The sequence below is a fragment of the Haliotis asinina genome, chromosome 14 (assembly GCF_037392515.1).
Source record: "Haliotis asinina isolate JCU_RB_2024 chromosome 14, JCU_Hal_asi_v2, whole genome shotgun sequence".
NCBI lineage: Eukaryota > Metazoa > Mollusca > Gastropoda > Lepetellida > Haliotidae > Haliotis > Haliotis asinina.
Genome location: NC_090293.1, coordinates 15,239,300 through 15,258,326, shown reverse-complemented (window position 1 = coordinate 15,258,326; position 19,027 = coordinate 15,239,300). Strand labels below are relative to the sequence as shown.

Here is a 19,027-nt window from a genome sequence, read left to right as displayed (position 1 = left end):
GGCTACTCGTAATGGACTTTCCCTATACAATTCCAGGCAAAGTATAGTATACACTTGAAAATTTGACCAAAAAATTACAGATATTATCACAATGGTACCAGGATTGAACTGGTCGAAGAAACACTGCACAATTAAGGCCCGTTTCACAGAGCCTGTGCTATCATTAGACATGGTATATTTAGGCAAAGGTCTGGAAGGTGTCTAGACCCAGACTGAAGAAGATCATGATACTACTGCTGACATATACGTGAACAAGGAGGCGGCGGGTTAGCCTTGTGGCTAAAGCGTTCGCTCGTCACGCCGAAGACCCGGGTTCGATTCCCCACATGGGTACAGTATCTTAAATTCATCGCAGGTGACCCCTCCCCCTCCTCCTGATATTATTAAAAGTAAACTCAAATTCACTCACTCACTCACTCACTCACATGAGCAAAGGGAGCTGATTCTTAATCGTTATTGTCGGAATGATTTCCAAACTTTCACTTTAAGACGCAAAATTGTACACTTTCGATTTCCTGGCATCGCGGGCTTATCGGCCCAAAGCAGATATACATTATCGTTTCCTTAATGTAAATCTGGCTAGTTTCTTACCTTACGGAAAACATTCAGCAAACCATGCTTCGCATTAAAGGCGACTATGTTTGTTAGGCGACTAACGAGATCAGGTGGTCAGGCTCGCTGACTTGGTTGACACATGTCATCGGATCCCAATTGCGCAGATCGATGCTCATGTTGTTGATTACTGGATTGTGTGGTCCAGACTCTATTATTTACAGACCGCTGCTATGTAGCCGGAATATTGCTCACAGCGGCGTAGGACTAAACCTACTCACTCACCTGACAGAGAGCATGTAACACTCCTGACTTTCGTGGTCCACGGCCTTCTTCAGCCTCAGCGCAGTTCCATTAACGTAGAAATAGTCAACATCCCCTTCGATCAGTGTGATAGTGAGGTCATCCATATCTGCGTCAAATCCGGTGATATTTGTGATGACGTCATCGATCCCTGTGTTCTCGGGAACGGTTATCCGTCGTGCGAAATCAAGAAACATCGGGGGGTTGTCGTTTATGTTTGTGATAAATATTGTGAAGTTGGTGGTACCGTTCATTGCCTTCAGTCCCTGGTCAGTAGCCATGAGTTCCACACTGTAAAACTGCGACCCTCCAGTTGCCGCATCGCCATCAAGAAGCTTGGCGGGTTGTATCGCCCCGGTTGTTGGATGAATAATGAACACATCTTCAACAGGCATTCCCGTGTCTTGGCATTGGAAATATACAGGTATAAGTAAACAGAGCAGAACAGTATATAGATATTTAAGACTTGAACCATCTGGTTCCTCGTCTTGAAATTGAAAACAAATAAGCACATCATGGAGTTCTTTAACATATCTGGGACAAATATCTACTATATCTACTATATAAAAATATCTACTACAACCAATGATATGATTTAATAAATAGCCGTCGATATCGAGGAACTACACATTATTATTTCATATACACTAAACGACGCTATTAAATCTATGTTTATAGTGTACTAACGGATATAACTTTATTTGGCCACTCCATGTGTTCCATATTTTACTTGAAATTACCTGAAATAACGACTCAGGTTTCTAACAAACTAAATTTGGCGGAGTTCGGCATAGCCATAGTTTACTGCATCGCAGTATATCATTAGGCGAGGATGTCCGTCAGTCCCTTTTTGATTATTCACTATAGTTTTCCCATGAATTGTGTGTTCCCGATTGCATGCGGACGAGCAGAAAGGTTTCATTCAATCAATTTTATCGAGAAGCGACGTCACAAAAATTCTCCCTGAGTATTTTCGACAACGCGCTGATGTGACATGATGTGTACGTCTTATCAGACACCCTGTAGACAATAGGTTACTAAATTAAAGGAAAATAGAACAATCGCACCCACTGTCTACTCCATCTATGGGTAGTAATTCCTTATATTTGACATGGGACAGTGGGGAAGTGGTTAAAGCGTCCTTTCGCCACATCGAAGACCTGGGTTCTATTCCCGACATGGACACAATGTGTGAAGCTCATACGGAGGTGTCTCCGCCGTTATATTGTTGGAAAAGAGCAACAAGCAGCGACATAAAACCAAACTCACTCACTCATATCTGACAGAATATCGTTCAAAATAACTGGATTATGAACTACGATCTTGGGGATTTTATGAAAGGAAGATAGTATAAATATCTCTGTGATATTTTGCTGTGTTGTGAAGGTTTCACTGATTATCATTCCACTTCACCCATGAACACGGCATGAACACTCAAACAACAAATATGTCAGTGCCTTGCGCAAGCACTGGTTGCCTGAATATGTGCGCTATGTGCCTCCGCGAGGTGCCCGTGCAATGACACCTACGAGCTACAGGACTACGACTTATTTTTCAAATTTGTCAAACTTCGCCGTTTGGCGAGATAGTGGCGCCAGTAGAATCATGCAGGAGTCATATGGGCGACGCACGGCGACCGCATGCTGAAATGGCTCCGGTAGGCCCATCTCAGCCCAAATGTGAACCACGCATAATATGGAATCACGATGATGTACGGATTCAAACCGAGGGTGGACACCCCACTGAACGACAGTATTCGTTGTATTTGCATCCAGCAGTTGTGTCAGATTTACTGACGAAAGGGGAGATTGAGGAACGGATCCCTTCATTAGTGAGAGGGAGTGGATGTGATTTTACGCCACTTTCAGCAATATTCCAGCAATATCAAGCCGAACGGTCATAATTCGGCCTCACTTTCCCTGTTGTTGGGAACCAACAGGGATCGCTTCTATTGACCACGGCTCTTCTAAGAAACATACCGTCTGTTATGTTGGTGATGTTGTAAATAAGGTCGCCATCAGGTCCTGCGTCCATGTCGGTGGCTGTTAAAAAGGCCAAGATAGTCCCAACTTCCTCATCCTCGCTGACAGTAATCGATGGAGATGAGATATTCCACACAGGAGCGTACTCGTTGATGCCAACAACCTGAAACACAACTTCCGCTTAAATACATGTCATCAATGACATCACTGTTTTGACGTCAAAATGAACAGATGTGTCGTGTTTTTCATGTATAGAAATTGACTTTACTTAAGAACTAACTAGACAGTGATTTAGAGGAGTACATAAAGGGCATAGCTCCACACGAAAGAACCAGGTTCGATTCGCTTCACGTATCCGATTCATCATTTGGCTGAACAAATCATCAATGATTTCTAAGCTGTGAAATTCAGTCCCCATGGCCATAATGCCGATAACACATAGGAATGCAGTATGTGATGTTGCGGTCAGGGTGGATTTGTCATACAAGAAAGGAACATATATTAAGAAGGATTCGTTTTAAAGATTTTGTCCTAAACCTTTCGTTTGATCTCTTGGTAGATACACATATATAGCTAAGTATTGAAGCAGATCATTAAATCAACTCTTTTCTCAGCATTACTAGAAACGTCCGTAAAATGGCTCATTTCAGTGGCAAACTATCTAGATCCAACCTCGATATCTCTACGGCATACCTTCCGATCAGTCCTCACTATAACCTTGATGCATTCCTTTGCTGGCTCCGCATTGTCACAGTAGCCAGTCAGCTCAGCCACCGTTACAACCGAGCTTGCCAGTGTTAACAAAGACAGTGGCGGCAGCAGCGAAGGTGTGGTCGCAGTGCGGCTCAGATTTGGGGGAAATCATACAGACAAATTGACAAGACCGAAACTTTAAAAACATTTATGCAAGAGCCCCTTCTGCCTCGTTCAGAGAACTTCTCTATGGCTTGTGTTACCAAGTGTAATCGGCTAGATAATTTAAAAAGCGAAAGTGAGTTGTGATTGCTGCGCTCAACTGCCCAGCGTAGACACCTGATTGGCTAAAAAGTCAGCCAAGGGAGGTAATAAATCCATCGGGCTGAGCCTTACATGCATCCAGGGTAATGTGGAGACTTACCGGAACGTATTGCCTGCAGATATCTAGGATGATCTGGGTCAGGCCACAGGCATATGCATCTCTCTTACAAATTTAATGATGTTTTTTGTAAGTTTGCTTCAAACAAGCAGTGTATGGCAATGGTCTTTGATCCAATGACAACGCGTTGGCAGCAATTAAACACGGCATTACATGTAGTTACCATTACAGCTTATTCAGCTTGACCTGAGCTACTCTACATATGCATGACTCGGGAGGTCAAACGTCTCAAGCGACTGGTCGAACTTCATTAAATAGAGGAGCTCGCTGCCTAAAAGCCCGAATAGGAAACATTAAACCATTCGCATCTGATTGTTTAAAGAAACTCAGCACATTGCTGACGATTTTCCGACACTGAGATGTCAAACGCCGACGTCATTTGACAAAGTTGCACCCCTTCACAATAATAGACCCAACCAGTTGTGACACGGTCACGCAATGCTTTAGTATTCACTTGATCATGTCATATGCAGTTTGATGTTACATGGCACCATAAGGCGATCCCACATTAAAGTCGTTTATCACAATCAGTGGGAAATCATTCGAAACGAATCAACAAGTTGGCACACAATTTCACACATTGAAACTATTTAGTATTTAAATATGTGGCGGCGGAGTAGTACAGTGATTGAAACACTCGCTCGCTAACCAAACACCAGAACTGCTCAACCCTTTTCTAATGTGACTGTTGTCTTATGTGCACTATGTGTTAATTAGTGGATATTTACCAGCTTCCCAAACAGTACGGTCCTTATTGATTCCTGATTATCTTTAACTTGTACCATGTAAAGAAGCCTGACAAAATCAGTGTTGTCAGCAGGCCGAATCTGACGGTGAAGCCAACCACCAACGTATCCGAACACAGGTAAGGATTAAGATGGCTTTCGCCTGCTTCATCAACTGGGTCGCGATTCTTAGCCGTGCGACGTCACTTCAGACATGAGTTGAGTTCCAAGTTGACGCTGATACCATCGCTTTGCTGCCACCCTACACGTATGCGTCACCAGTTAACGTAACCGGCGCCATTTACGTTTGCCAACTGCCTTAAACTGACATGACGGTAAAAGCTGACGCACTAAAAAAAGTATATCCTTGGTGTATCGAGATTATTTTCACCGACAGAAATTAAATAATTTGAGAGGTATTGTGCCTGAGACTTACAAGTCACAAACATTTTGTAACCAATTTGCCAAAACAAAACAATGAGGTATTGTTCCAGGCGACGTTAACAACAACGTGTTCAAAACACCCACAGACAAGACACGACATGTTATCCACCTTACATTTACTCCCGCGTGGAATGTGAAAGAGTTCGAACGTCCTGCATTAGGTGTATCTGTGAAGGTGAGTTGTACATCAAAGCTATTACTGCCAAGACTCTCCAGGTCCACAGTCATGTTGGTGGTTACCAACGACATTCCGTCTACTTTGAAGGGAAGCACGTCTTCATTCGTGAGCACAAGTGTTGCTGTGTCATTTCCGTCATTATCTTTGTCGGTACACGTGAACCGAACAAGGGTAACATCTGAAACAATAGTCTCCATTTATTTTACTCCATTTTACTCCGTCTACTTATATGCCGCTGAGTGATTATAGACGATGCTGAATAGTTTTACACTTGTACCAATGATTAATGATTCAACTGTGGAAAGACATCTTACTTTAGCAGCATGTTTTAGAAAATACATTAAAATTCTCCTTATGTAAAGCTGCTGGTTCTACGAAGAAGGATATTTCACATTCCAAGCAATTTTCAAAGGCACATATACAATGTACCAAGAAATATTACGTGTTCCTGCTTAAAACATTTTGGCGTCTCATTTCAGTGGCACATAGAAAATACTTCCTATGTAAAAAAATGCGCTGAAGGATACTTCAGGATCATATTCCTAGCTATTTGCAAGGAAGAATTATACTGAGTGAGTGTGTTTAATTTTACGCCGCACCCAGGAATATTCCAGCTATATGGCGAAGGTCTGTAAATATTGTGGACCAGACAACCCAGTGATCAACAGCATGAGCATCAACCTGCGTGTGTAGTATGGTTCGGATGCCATGTCAACAATGATTTACTGAATGATATAACCACCTTGCATGGACATACATCAACAAAGAAAGCGAGCCTGACCACCTGAGTCTGACCATCAGTTACATGAAGTCTAATCGGGATGAAGATGTATCCAGTACGGAAGATCAGTGTTGCCGCCAGGCAAATTTGAAAGGAGTTAGGATATCCTACTCTAGCTGGAAACAAACTACGCGCAAATATTCCAGTTATTTGGCGGCGGCCTGTACATAGTCGAGTCTGGATCAGACAATCCAGTGACCAGCAGCATGAACTGGATACAAAGACATGTGTCAGCCAATTCAGCGAACCTGACCATCCGATCCCGTTAGTCGCCTCTCACATCTATTCAGTGTAAAGCACAACCTGCATGTATGTGCATGGCCACATACGTTCACTCGATACTCCCTGCCGTAAAGTCAAACATATAAAATGGACCAAGTCTTACTTTCTGGAACATTCTCCATGAGCGTTATGCCATGCACATCCATAGAACAATCAGGAACATTGTCGTTGACGTCTGTAATATCGATGACGAGAGGCTTGGTGTCGGAGTTGTTGGCGGAGTCGGTGACAGTGATGTTCATTGTAACTGACAGTATCCCATTCGGACCATCACGGTCTATGGCCTTGAGGATCGTGAGGACCCCGAGGATGGGGTCGATGGTGAAGTAGTCAATGCCGCTATTACCTGCCCATTATAAACATCATACCTTATATCCCGTTATTTCCAGGTGGGCCTAAACGTCTCTTTTAACAGTATTATAAGTGTGGCAAGGTATGGTAGTTTAATATTTGAGAAAAGCCACGGGTGCAAGACTTAGTGTGATATGGACGATCTGTTGGTTTGTTTTCGTTTGTCATGTAACGCCATATTCATCACGTTTCCAGCTATATGGCTGGTGTCAGTTAATATCAAGTCTGGACCTCAATCAAGTGATCAAAACGATGAGCACCGATCTACATATCTGAGATACAGTCACATGACATGTCAGCCCAGTCAACCAACCTCAACACCCGCTGTACAGATAAATTATGCATGGAACAACACAAACAATACAAACGTGCATATTTGATGTTACCAACTTTTATATAAAATGTACATTTAGTAATCGTTTTAGGTTCAATGAGCGGTCCACTTGTCGATGAGACCTCTTAGGTCAAGCGATAAAACCGTTTGCATGTCCATAAGAATTCTCTGCCGATTTCCTTTAAATAAGTACGACTGTTTCTTGGGCATACACCATCAACATGGTTTTGATACCAAGTGTTCGCGAAACGGTGAGTGTATCCTGTCCCACTCGTGGCATGTCATAAACACATGCAGCGTCCAGTAAATGTTCGTTTCAAACAAAATCGTGAACGTCAAAATAGGGAGTTGCATCGAACGTCATGTTTGTCACTAATGCTTCAAATTCGGAAACACCCTCCATATCTCTATCATAACGCTTTGTAAAATTTCCACTGAGGCCTTGGATGCTCTCATTTTGTGAATATGAATCATATGACTGCTCACATGTATCTCAGAGGTTGTAGACTAATAACACCAAATGGTGTAACATCTCTCATATAATTAGAAATTTTGATTTAGCCCTAACACGTACTTTGTAGACTGTATGTTAGATTATCGTTGGCATCTTTGTCCACCACGTCGAACAGCTTCCCTAACCTGACCCCCTCGGACAGCCCCTCTGGGAGAGACAGAGGGTTCAGGACGGTTATAATGGGGGCCTCGTCAACGACGTCCAGGACCTTTATCGTCAGAGACATTTGAGTCTCAAACTGGCCATCCGTGGCTCTGTAACCAACAAGCAAACAAACAATCACATTGACATTCGCATTGTAAATTACTGGTCATCGACCATATGCGTCCATGTTACTTTAAGTCTTTCAGTGAAACAAACACTAAGGTCATTCGAGTGTGAGGAATTTACTGGTCATCGACCATATGCGTCCATGTTACTTTAAGTCTTTCAGTGAAACAAACACTAAGGTCATTCGAGTGTGAGGCATTAGATATGGGTATCACAGCTGTGTTTTGAACTTTATATGTTTGTGGTGTTCACTCTCATAAATTTATGATTAGGTATTCAATTTATTTGTCAAATATAGATTTTGAGTTTCAGTATATTTTACGTTTACATTTCGATTTAAATGTCTCCGTTTTTGCTGTATTTTGGGTCTCGCTAAGTATACTTGTTCAGCACGTTTTATACAACAAAAATCCACCTGAACATGATAACAAGGATAAAGGGGATAAAGCGGTGTGGATAAACATCTAACACAATGCGACGACACAACTAATTATATTCATATGACAACAATATACAGCTCACTGAGAGAAGACCATTTCAATCACTTGACACATATGGACAATAAGAAGTACAAACAGGAATACGTATTTAACTGTGACATATGTTCATGGCGACTGACATTATATTCTGAGGTCAAATATTAGCCTCCGAAGAATATGGAACCAAGAACACGCCCTTCACAGAAACTAGTTCGTGCCCACTGAGAGCTATTTTCCCAATTCTGTTTTACTTATATTTCTACTGTGATGTATGTTACTTTGCGATGAGAAGGAAATGTGTCTGTTGGCAATGCCTTTATTAAAACTTTTGTGTGGCAAATCTTTACCTACAACCAACAAATCGCCAACGGTTTTTACAGTGTTTCATGTGCTGACGTGTATTTTTGGCAGGTATATATTACAAGGCTGTTTGTTTTTGCATTTCAGTACTTTCAATAGACATTGGGATTGGACTAACCAGATCAAGCACCTTTTCAACAAAATCGCCGAAGTGTTCAAAGCAGCGTAAAACACAAGTTTACGTAGCTGATACTTACGTAAGTGATACAGTAAAACATGTTTCCTCCTCATAGTCAAGACTATTTCGTAATCTCAGATTGCCTGTCTGGACCTCGAACGTATCGGACGCATTTCCATTCACGCTGATGATGACGGTGTCTCCATCCTTGTCGGACACATCGGAAAAGCTGTAGATGACGTCGCCAATATTGACGTCCTCGCGAACAACGACGTCAGATGCAGTCACGTCTAACGTCGGGGCGTTGTCATTGACATTCAAGAGCAATATACTGAAGTTAGCTTGGATTGAGTTCTGTGGATTCCCACCGTCGGACACGTGGATTGTAATGTTGTAAAACTCCACACCTCCTGTTCCTACGTCGCGGTCAAGGTCAGCGGACGTGCGAAGTTCTCCGTTAGCCGCATCTATCTGAAAGGGGTTCCCCGAAACCTTGCCCGAACCTGAGGAGATTTTGTTAGGATAGTTATCTTCAAGAATAAGATAAACCCATTCGCATTTCATCTTATGTAGAGGATCGTACATTGATGGTCACATGCAACGTATAACACAAATTTGCCGATTCTGATCCATACCTTTCGTATGCACTTACCGAAACAAATCATCAGAAATGCCAATCCAACCAATGAAGTTAAAAAAAAACGCGATGAAAAAAGCGTTCAAACGTTCTAAATGAGTTCAGACGATTCACTCGATATCTGCAGGGTATAAGTTTTGATGAGTTTCCACTATACCCTGGATACCGCTGGGAAGTTGAGAGTACGAAAGACAAATAACTTTCTTAAATTATCTAAACGATTAAACGTGGCATCACAAATCATGCGGAGGTTCTACTCAGAAGGATGTAGAGGGAGTTCTTGCATACATGATTTTGTTTAAGTTTCGGATCTGTCAGTTTGTCGGTATAATTTCCCCCAAGTCAGAGTCGTGCTGTGAACAAACCTTCGCAGCTGTGACCCTGGCAAGCTCGATTGTAACGGTGGCTCTGCTGATTGGCTACTGTGAGAAAGCAGAGCCAGCAAAGGGAAATAATAAAATTATCGGGTCATCCCGTGGATCGGAAGGTATGCCGTAGAGATATCGAGGATGACATGTGACATGGCTTAACGGGTAATGTGGGCGTTAAGGTAACAAAACGTTCCACCAAATCCCAGTAATATTTATACCATACTGTACTTGAAATGTAGAATGTAGCATCGTTCCTTAAAGACAGAATATGCACTGTCATACTTGGTTTGTCGCTATTCATATCTAAGGCCCATACAGGTATACCTGAAAATAGTCCTCAAACTATCTCTACATTTAGTGACTAACGCGAAGGTATTCACTTACTAGATGTCAATGTAAGAACGGAATATTCGAGCATGCCATCATTTCCAAGGTCGGCATCAGTGGCAGCAAACGTTCCGACCAGCGTGCCCATCGTGGCGTTCTCGTACACAGTAATGTCAGCAAAACGACTGCCAACAATTCCCGTTGACTGATTCCATTCCGGCGAAAACTCGTTAGCAGGAAGTACCTGTAAATGAAAGACAGTATAGTGACTGACATTGTCACCTTTTATGCAATGCAGTATGGTGCCAGTCTCCATGATCGACGCAACTACACATATCAGTTTGACAAGGAAACTAGGATATACACATGTTGTGGGGAAGACGTTGTGGTGAGCCCGTTACACCGAAGTCAGTGTTCGAACATTCACAAAGGTACAACTTGAAAAGGTGTCGAGCCCATTCTTGTAATACTGCTGCAGCTAAAGTCCGTAACTGTTGACCTATCGACACTGACCTCTACGATGACCAGAGTGGCTGCAGTCTTGGGGTTGACACCACCAGAAGCAGCTGTAGCCTTCAGTGTGAGGATGTACTTGAAGTCCTGGTCCTGAAGACTCTCGTAGTCCACGTTGCCCGACACGGTCAGCTCCAGCCCTCCTACACTGAACACGTTGCCAGCGTCTCCTGACACGATCGAGACGTTGAACTGACCATAGAGTCCCTTGTCTGGATCCGTGCAGTTCAGAAGTAGTATTGTCCCTGCGCAAAGAGGAATTCACAGGCATGACTGTTGACAATGTCATCATAATTCACGACTGACATTTCCGAAATCAATAATAGCAATGTCCTAGTTTACTGAGTAATTTGCGCAACGATCGGTAACACAATTTCCCACAAAACAAAGGAAAGCGACTGATAGACACAAACCTCAAACAACATGTGCAGTTTTTGTGGAGGTAAACATGGATGTGGCTAATCTCTCCCCAGTAGGATAACTCTACATAATAGGTAAGGTGAAGTGAAACGGGGTAACGATTAACGTCCTACTTGATAATATTTCGTTTAAATAACGGCGTGCATGCGTGTATGTGTGCGGCTGCTTGTTCGAGCCCAGACTAAAGCTGGTTTTATAGTGCTAACTCACTGACATACCCTGCCGCAGTTAAGCATGAATACCCCAGTCAGACACATTATACATTATCCATTAACGCCGAGTGCCTGGCAGGGACCAACAAGTGCTAGATTTAACGTCTTTTGGTATGATATAGCTGTAATATTGCTGGGTGCGGCGTAAAACTAAACTCACTCACTCACTCACTTTTGGTATGACGTACCCGAGGATTGAACAGGAGACTTTCCGCTCTCCTGGCGGACGCTCTAACCACTTAGCCACGGAAGCACTCTAACCTACCATACATACCAGAACGTCATGCTCTTCTATGACATCACATATACATGTAATTTCCGTGACGTCATTCCGATGCCATTACCATGATAGCGTCAGCAGTCCTAGCATTGTAATCTAACCAATTCGACTTACGTTGCTGTGGACCCGAGGATTAACCTGGATTTGAATCCCACTACACTCTACAGTGATTTTGTACCCAAGCCGCCATACAATTAAACCAAACATCCTTGTTTTGAGGTGGCTGAGACGTCAGGTGTCAAATGTTTACATGTTTTGCCCGAAGTTTAGGTAGTGGAAACAAAGCTGTCGACTAGCGCTAAGAAATTCATATTTTCTATCCTACCCGTGGTTGAGTTTTCCGTCACGGTGATTGTGTAGGAATTTTCAGAAAACGTTGGGCTGTTGTCGTCTACATCCACGATGGTGAGGTTCAGCGCCTTCACATCCTTCAGCCCTGCCACGTCCTGTACTTCTATGGTCAGATTGTCCAGGTAGGACACGGACATTGTGTCTACGTCCAAGCGACTCAACATGGTGAGAGTTCCGGTTGTGTTGTCCATGTTGAAGTACTTGGCATCAGCTCCTTGGAGAAGAAAGAAATATGCTGCTGTGAATGGTGTTACTTAGATCAGCACTGATGCAGATGGAATTTTGTGACGAGGGACAACATTTTCTAGTTTTCTTGGTTTTCTTAGCTCCCTCAAAGACATTGACCGAAACAGAAAATCACTGAAATCGTCTGTAGAAACTGACACATTGTCGATGAGCACAAGGATCAAAATATAACATTGCCATTGATGATATTGAATAAGACGAGTGATATTGATTATGGTGCCTGAGTGAGTATGGTTTTACGCCACTTTTAGCAATATTCCAACAAAATCAAACCAGGGGATTCCAGAAATGGGTTTCAGAGATTGTGCCCATGTGGAGAATCGAGCCTGATTCTTCGGCGTGACATGCGAACACTTATCTACAAGGCTACCCCACCGTCCCCTGATGACGGTGATCGTGATAGTGGTTGGTGGTACTCATGATTGATAACGTTGTCTTATGATGAGAGTGTGGGTGATCTTAGTATTACTCCAGTTTCAGCAATATCACAAATGGACTTCGTGTGGGGAATCGAACCTGCGTCTTTGAGCGACGAGCGAAGACTTTAATAACTTGGCTACCACACCTACCCGATAATGAAAATTATCATCATCATCGCCATTTGTTTTAAAATAATTCTTAATTCTTTTTACTTCATGCTCTGTATCAGCAAGTGCATCTGGGTAATAAGCACTAAGGATCTTGCCTGTTAGCGTGTACGTTAACACGTCTTCTTTGTCTGAATCCGTTACCAGAAACACGCCTCCGATGACGGTCCCAAGAGGCAGGTCTTCAAGGACAATTCCTGGGGACAAGGGGATCAGCGTCGGAGGCTCGTCTATCACGTCAGTTATTGTTATTGCTAATGTCTCATTGACATCAAATGTTCCGTCGCTAAGTCTGAAAATACATTTCATTACATCGAGTAAGAAATGATTAATGCAGTTAAAACGCCTCTGTTAGTGCCACAGCTAGGGACATAAAAATGAGATTAATAATATGCTCATTTCCCCATAAATATCAAATGCACCAACACCCATTCAACAAGCACGTGGTCATGGCATTTGTTACCCAAGCCAGTGGATCAGTGTACATTCGATTTTCATCCCCAACTCCTTGAGGAGTATGCAACCCTACCTGTCTGTGAGGCGCTTGACGCTTAACAATGACATTATGATTTTACCCCACAGGGTAAATATATCCACGCGCTGGCGGCACATTATCAGCCAAGTCACTCGCCCAATGTGATACTACATGCTACAGGTGTGCCCCCTAATGATGGGTAGTGACAAAGCTTTAAATACCATCAGAATATGAGCTGCCAGGAACTGACGACTCTCTGCGACCAATGGTGCTTAAGGTCGTCTGATGTTTGTCTTGTGCTATCTTTACCTATTGTTTAACGCCGCACTCAGCACTATTCCAGATACATTGAGGCGCTCTGTAAATAATTGAGTCTGAACTAGACAATGCATTGATGAACATCATGAACATCGATCAACGCAGTTGGGATACGATGACAGGCGTTAACCAAGTCAGCCAGCCAGATCCCGTTAGTCGCCTCTAATGACAAGTATCGGTTTTTCGAAGACAATTCTAACCCGGATGTTCCCGGATCTTGTGCGATGTACAGAGGGATCACTACATGGATGACTTAGGACATTTTAATGTACTTTATTTAAAAAATATGATAATAAAAATAAATAGATAAATAAATAAACATTTGAACTGTTGTTTCGTTATAACTGTTATAATATAAAATAAACATTCTTACTGTATAATCAGCATGAAACAATTCTGATTTTCAAAATCCAGTTTTTGAAGAGCCATGATAGACGTCTTGTTATTATAAAAGTAATTAGTGTCTCCTCCAACAATGGACAGTGTCACTGGGTCGCCGTCAACGTCATTTCCGGTAACGTTGACAATGATGTCATCCTTTTTGGCATTGTTTTCTGCTACAGTTACTTGACCTTGAAAATTGATAAAGGCAGGAGGGTTGTCGTTGACGTTGAGGATTTCGATAGTGATATTCTTTGTTGTTTCTTTCGATTGTATGCCTTGGTCGCATGCTGTGATGGTGACGTTGTAGTAGGCGACGCCTCCAGTTACGGTGTCCCTGTCCAGAGCCTTAACGATGGTCACCAGACCATTGTCCGGGTGGATTGCGAAAACGTCGGTTAACGAAGTCCCGGAGTCTACAAACCAATAACGTTTAGATTGGACAAAAATACATATTTATTGACACACTGATAAGATCGTAACAATACCAATATCCCTAAGTTATTTTGTCCAGTATATATGTATATCAGTGACCATGGGCATAATATGAACATTATGTGTTACTCGAATGAACTAATACAGAGGTTTAACTTTCTAATACATTCCAATACGAACTGAAAGACAGTTTAGTCAAAGCTTTATCTGACGCTCATCAGATATATCGTTGTGCCGATTCACACTCACGTACAATGAAGCAATACTGAATCAGACTATTTGTTCATTCTAAACTGATATTTGACATGTTATTGTCATTTTTGCCTCCACAATCTAATCAATGTGTATCAAATCCGTACGCCTGAATAAAACCAAAAAGTGCTATCTGTTAGTCTTCATTGTTCTTTTTTATCCACATTTAAAAAAAATAACGGAATTCATACCATCTTTGACCTCCTTCATCTTGAACTTGACTATTCCATCCTGTAACGCATCTTCATCGGTGGCGATAAGCTGGATGACTGGACTTCCGGGTTGCAGGTTCTCCTGAACTGTGACCGGGATGGGGTCAAGGTCATCATCCCAGACTGGGGCATGTTCGTTCACAGCTTTTACCTAGGAGTGAATAAGAAATGCAGTGAGTTAAACGTTGCCCTAAACAGTTTTTTCAGTTGTTCTTCATGCTGGGTTTAAATTGGGGTTTAATGATAACGTACTAATCAAGATGAAACTAGCGACGTGCACTAGTGTGTACCTTATGGTACTGACACTAACTGTATGGGGCCAAATTACTGAGATACCATAACGATATATAACATAGATATCACACTCTAATGGTAAACTGCCTCCGATCAACCTGTCTTTATTTTGTCCCGTTAGTGCGATCGTTTGTGCCCAGGTCACAAATCAGTGCAAAATTAATCAACGTTGAGCGCGGAGTGTCCTTGGATGTCTGACCGTGTTACACAGCTTGACGCTAGAGACTATCTAGGACTTCAGTCCTGCCCCACATCGTAGAACACCTAATACATGCAGTCTCACCTTTGACAAGTGAGTTTGTTCGACATTCACCCAACAGAAAATGGGTACCCGGAGGGACATGTCATGTGACTATTAACCTCCTAGCCCCTTACAGGCAGCTTGGGTTATCCAGGGTAATAATAGTCAGATTTTGATTACAGCGTCCAGAGAGCAACTAGTTACATGGATACAAAGCGCTATATAAGTGAATTATTTATGCGGATCACCCGCAGTGCATACAACAAGTATGGTTGTTGAGAGCCACAAACCATATTACTTTAACGAGAGAGGAAGTCCTTATTATTTTTCCTTTCCGAAAAAGTTTCCTATGTTACCACATGTAGCGGATCCTAACGTGTGTCTGTTTCAATTGTTTGTACATCACTGAAACATTCATTTCCAACCAATATGAAACGTGTTATCTGCCGTGATATGGCGGGGTATTCCTGAGACAGGCGTAAAATATACTCTCTCATTCCACCGAATTCTGAATTTTGATATTCTTATCCCTGGATTATTTAGTTGTGATTTTAGAAGTTTCCCTGAAAGATACTTGCGCAGCTTTTGAGAAAAATGGATGTGGGAGATGGATGGTAGCATCGTGGTTAAAGCGTTCGCTCGTCATGCCGAGGAGTCGGGTTCGATCCCCTACATAGATGCAATGTGAAAAAAAATATTTTTGGACCCTCAACGTTATGGTGCAGGTATATTTCTTAAAGCTGCGCAAAATATCACTGGAGCAAGTTGTTGAAGGCTACATATATTTACAATTTAAGTCTCAAAATAACGTCAGAAATGCCTAAGAGTTTGAATAATAGTCCGGCATGCTAATTACCTGTTATAAAGGAATTACCACTAACTTACATATCGTGTTTGTCGCCACCTGTGATATAATAAGTGTTACCTCACTCACTCACTCACTCACTCACTCACTCACTCACTCACTCACTCACTGGGCTACCAAACGTATTCATTCATACCGTGACAATGACAACGGCGTATGCTGTGTTGGGTATGTCTGCCGTGGGCTTGTCCTCCGCCATGATCGTCAGGACGTAAGTGTAGTTTCTGTCTGCTAGGCTCTCATAGTCAATTTTAGACCCGTTAGCAAGGAGTTGGAGCGTCCCATTCTTCATGCTGAACACTGGGTCGTTTATGTCGTCTCCTGACTGTATAGTGATGTTCACGTCGCCATTGGATCCAGAGTCATCATCCGTACATGTCACAGTAACGACAGGAGTGTCTGTAAAGAGAAGACAATGTTTCTGACCTGACCTGGGTACCAGAAACAGAAAATATAACAACGGCAATTGCAAACACCGGAGTGTAGATTTTAACCAAGAATAAAGTAACCACCCATCATTTTGCCAACTGCTACAAGTTACAGGGTCGTTCATTCCATGTCGCATTTCATTTCCTACCAGGCGCATTCAGACACTTTTACATTGACATTCACTTTATAAAACTGCCCGTATTGACATATGTCCGGAATAACCAGTATTCGGTTTTAGGGTTCTCACCTGGTCCCGAGTTCTCAGAAATGCTGGCGTAGTACACGGATGAGGAGAAGACAGGCGGGTTGTCGTTCATGTCCATGATAGTGATGTTGAGGTAGGCGCTTGTGTTGAGGCCGCCGGAATCAATAACCGTCAATATCAACATGTCCATGAACTTGGAGCCGTTCTCATAGTCAATACGTTTCATGATCTCAAATTTCCAGTCTTCCAAAACAGTGAAATAATCCGAATGAGGCCCTGGTGACATGAAACAAATTTCATCAGAAAGCCGCCCAAAAAAGTGCATCTTAGAAAGAAATTGGATTCAGTTATTGAAGGTTTCCATATATGAAGGTCTCCAGAATCTGAGGTATAAAACATAATCTCATTAACAACGGCTATCTCGTAACGGCACATACACATACTCTTGCATGAACGTCGTCACGAGACCAAAATATTCTCATCTGCGACGTTAAACTCAATCTCACCTCACCCTTAAACAGGCTTGAGACTTTGCACCCATGTTGTGAATAAAGACCCAGTCATCTACGGGACATTCGTAAGCTTCTGAGCTTATACCACAGGGCTAACCAAAACACAGTGCCTGCGATATATTGTTACTGCAAGAAGCAGTAACAACTAAATGCCCCCATCCATGGCACAAGAAGTGTTGCAGCCTGTGATTCACTACACAATAAATGCCGTAAACTCTGACACGGTTCTTGTCGTTACCCGTTATGTAAAAGTGTTCCGTATCATTCTTGTCCTGATCACGGACCAGGAAGCCTCCGTCTACAGCCGTCCCAATGGCCAGTTCCTCGGGTATCGCCACCGGGGTAATGATCACTTCCGGCCTCTCATCGATGACATCCCCGATTCGAATTGTCAACGTTGTATTGGTGGTGCCGATACGGTCAGAAGCGCTGAAACATCAGCAGTCAGTCGGGATGAGGCATGTGGACTAACAGCTATATGCTGATACATTTGGTTTTTCATCTATCATACTTATTATGTTTTTTTTCTAAATGAATGTCAGATTTTCGAACATACAGGAACGAAACGTGAGTCTTTTATGAAAAACACGTCACAATTTAATTCTGGACTCACAAAAGTCCAGAAACTCTCAGCACTGTGGCCACTCTCTCACAAGGGATTTCGCAAAATTAAACATACAGCTGTTATGCATGTGTGCTAAGGATGAAAAAATGAAAACAAATTTTTTCGAAAACTCAAAATTTAAACTCGCTCGCCCATGGGCACGCCCATGGGCGAACAGTGGCCAATGGGTAGGCCCATGGGCGAAAGTGTTTAATTTCATCCAGAATAAATGTTTTGGAGGTTGTAAATGAATGAAAAAATGTTGATAAGTATCATGACACAAATTTCAGCTTGTTGTGACTTGACTCTGCTAACTGACAGCGATTTTAAAAAATCTCGCCCATGGGTGAAAAACATATTGGCCCATGGACGAGAATAATTAATTTCATTGAAACTACATGTTTTTTTTCAGGCTTTGCAGCTTTTCAATGAATGAACGTGTATTTATTATTGTCTTCACACGAAATTAAGCTTATTTTGACTTAATTCGGCTAATTTAGATTCATTTTTCAAAACGCCTCGCCCATGGGCGAAAACCATTTGGCCCATGGGTGAGAATATTTACTTTTACTCAATATTAACCTTTTCCCATGTTTTGGAGGTTGTGAATGGATGAAAGTATGTTCATAAGTATCATGTCACAAAATTCAACTCATTTTGAATTAATTCCGTTAATTTAGAGCTATTTAACAAAATCTCACCCATGGGCGAAAAACATTTTGGCCCATGGGCGAGAATATTTCCTTTTACCCCCAAACCCATCTTTTCCAATATTTGGAGGATGTAAATGAATGAAAGTACATTTATGAGTATCATGACAGAAATTTCAACTCATTTTGACTTAATTCCTCTAAATGAGAGCAATTTTGAAAACTCTCGCCCATGGGAGAAAGACATTTTGGCGATTTTGAGAGTATTTGCCTTCACTCAAAATACATCTTTTCCTGTGGTTTGGAGGTTGTAAATGAATGAGGATATATTTATGAGTATCATGGCACAAAATCCAACTCATTAGGACTTAATTCTGCTAATTGAGACCGATTTTCAAAAAC

At 42.2% G+C, this 19,027-nt stretch overlaps 1 protein-coding gene across 1 annotated transcript in view; it reads right to left on the bottom strand.

Annotated features, from left to right (window-relative positions):
• Positions 1–19,027, bottom strand: part of LOC137260656 (protocadherin Fat 4-like) — a 71,329-nt gene that overhangs the window by 38,196 nt on the left and 14,106 nt on the right. Inside the window, exons 4-18 of the mRNA XM_067798255.1 lie at positions 17,610–17,800; positions 16,902–17,135; positions 16,362–16,624; positions 14,805–14,976; positions 13,919–14,342; positions 12,851–13,044; positions 11,894–12,133; positions 10,657–10,901; positions 10,201–10,387; positions 8,888–9,311; positions 7,642–7,835; positions 6,486–6,728; positions 5,256–5,497; positions 2,835–3,000; positions 838–1,258 (exon numbers count right to left, since the gene is read on the bottom strand). Of these exons, the coding sequence (XP_067654356.1) occupies positions 838–1,258; positions 2,835–3,000; positions 5,256–5,497; positions 6,486–6,728; positions 7,642–7,835; positions 8,888–9,311; positions 10,201–10,387; positions 10,657–10,901; positions 11,894–12,133; positions 12,851–13,044; positions 13,919–14,342; positions 14,805–14,976; positions 16,362–16,624; positions 16,902–17,135; positions 17,610–17,800 (3,840 nt within the window). The remainder of the gene's footprint in view (positions 1–837; positions 1,259–2,834; positions 3,001–5,255; positions 5,498–6,485; positions 6,729–7,641; positions 7,836–8,887; positions 9,312–10,200; positions 10,388–10,656; positions 10,902–11,893; positions 12,134–12,850; positions 13,045–13,918; positions 14,343–14,804; positions 14,977–16,361; positions 16,625–16,901; positions 17,136–17,609; positions 17,801–19,027) is intronic.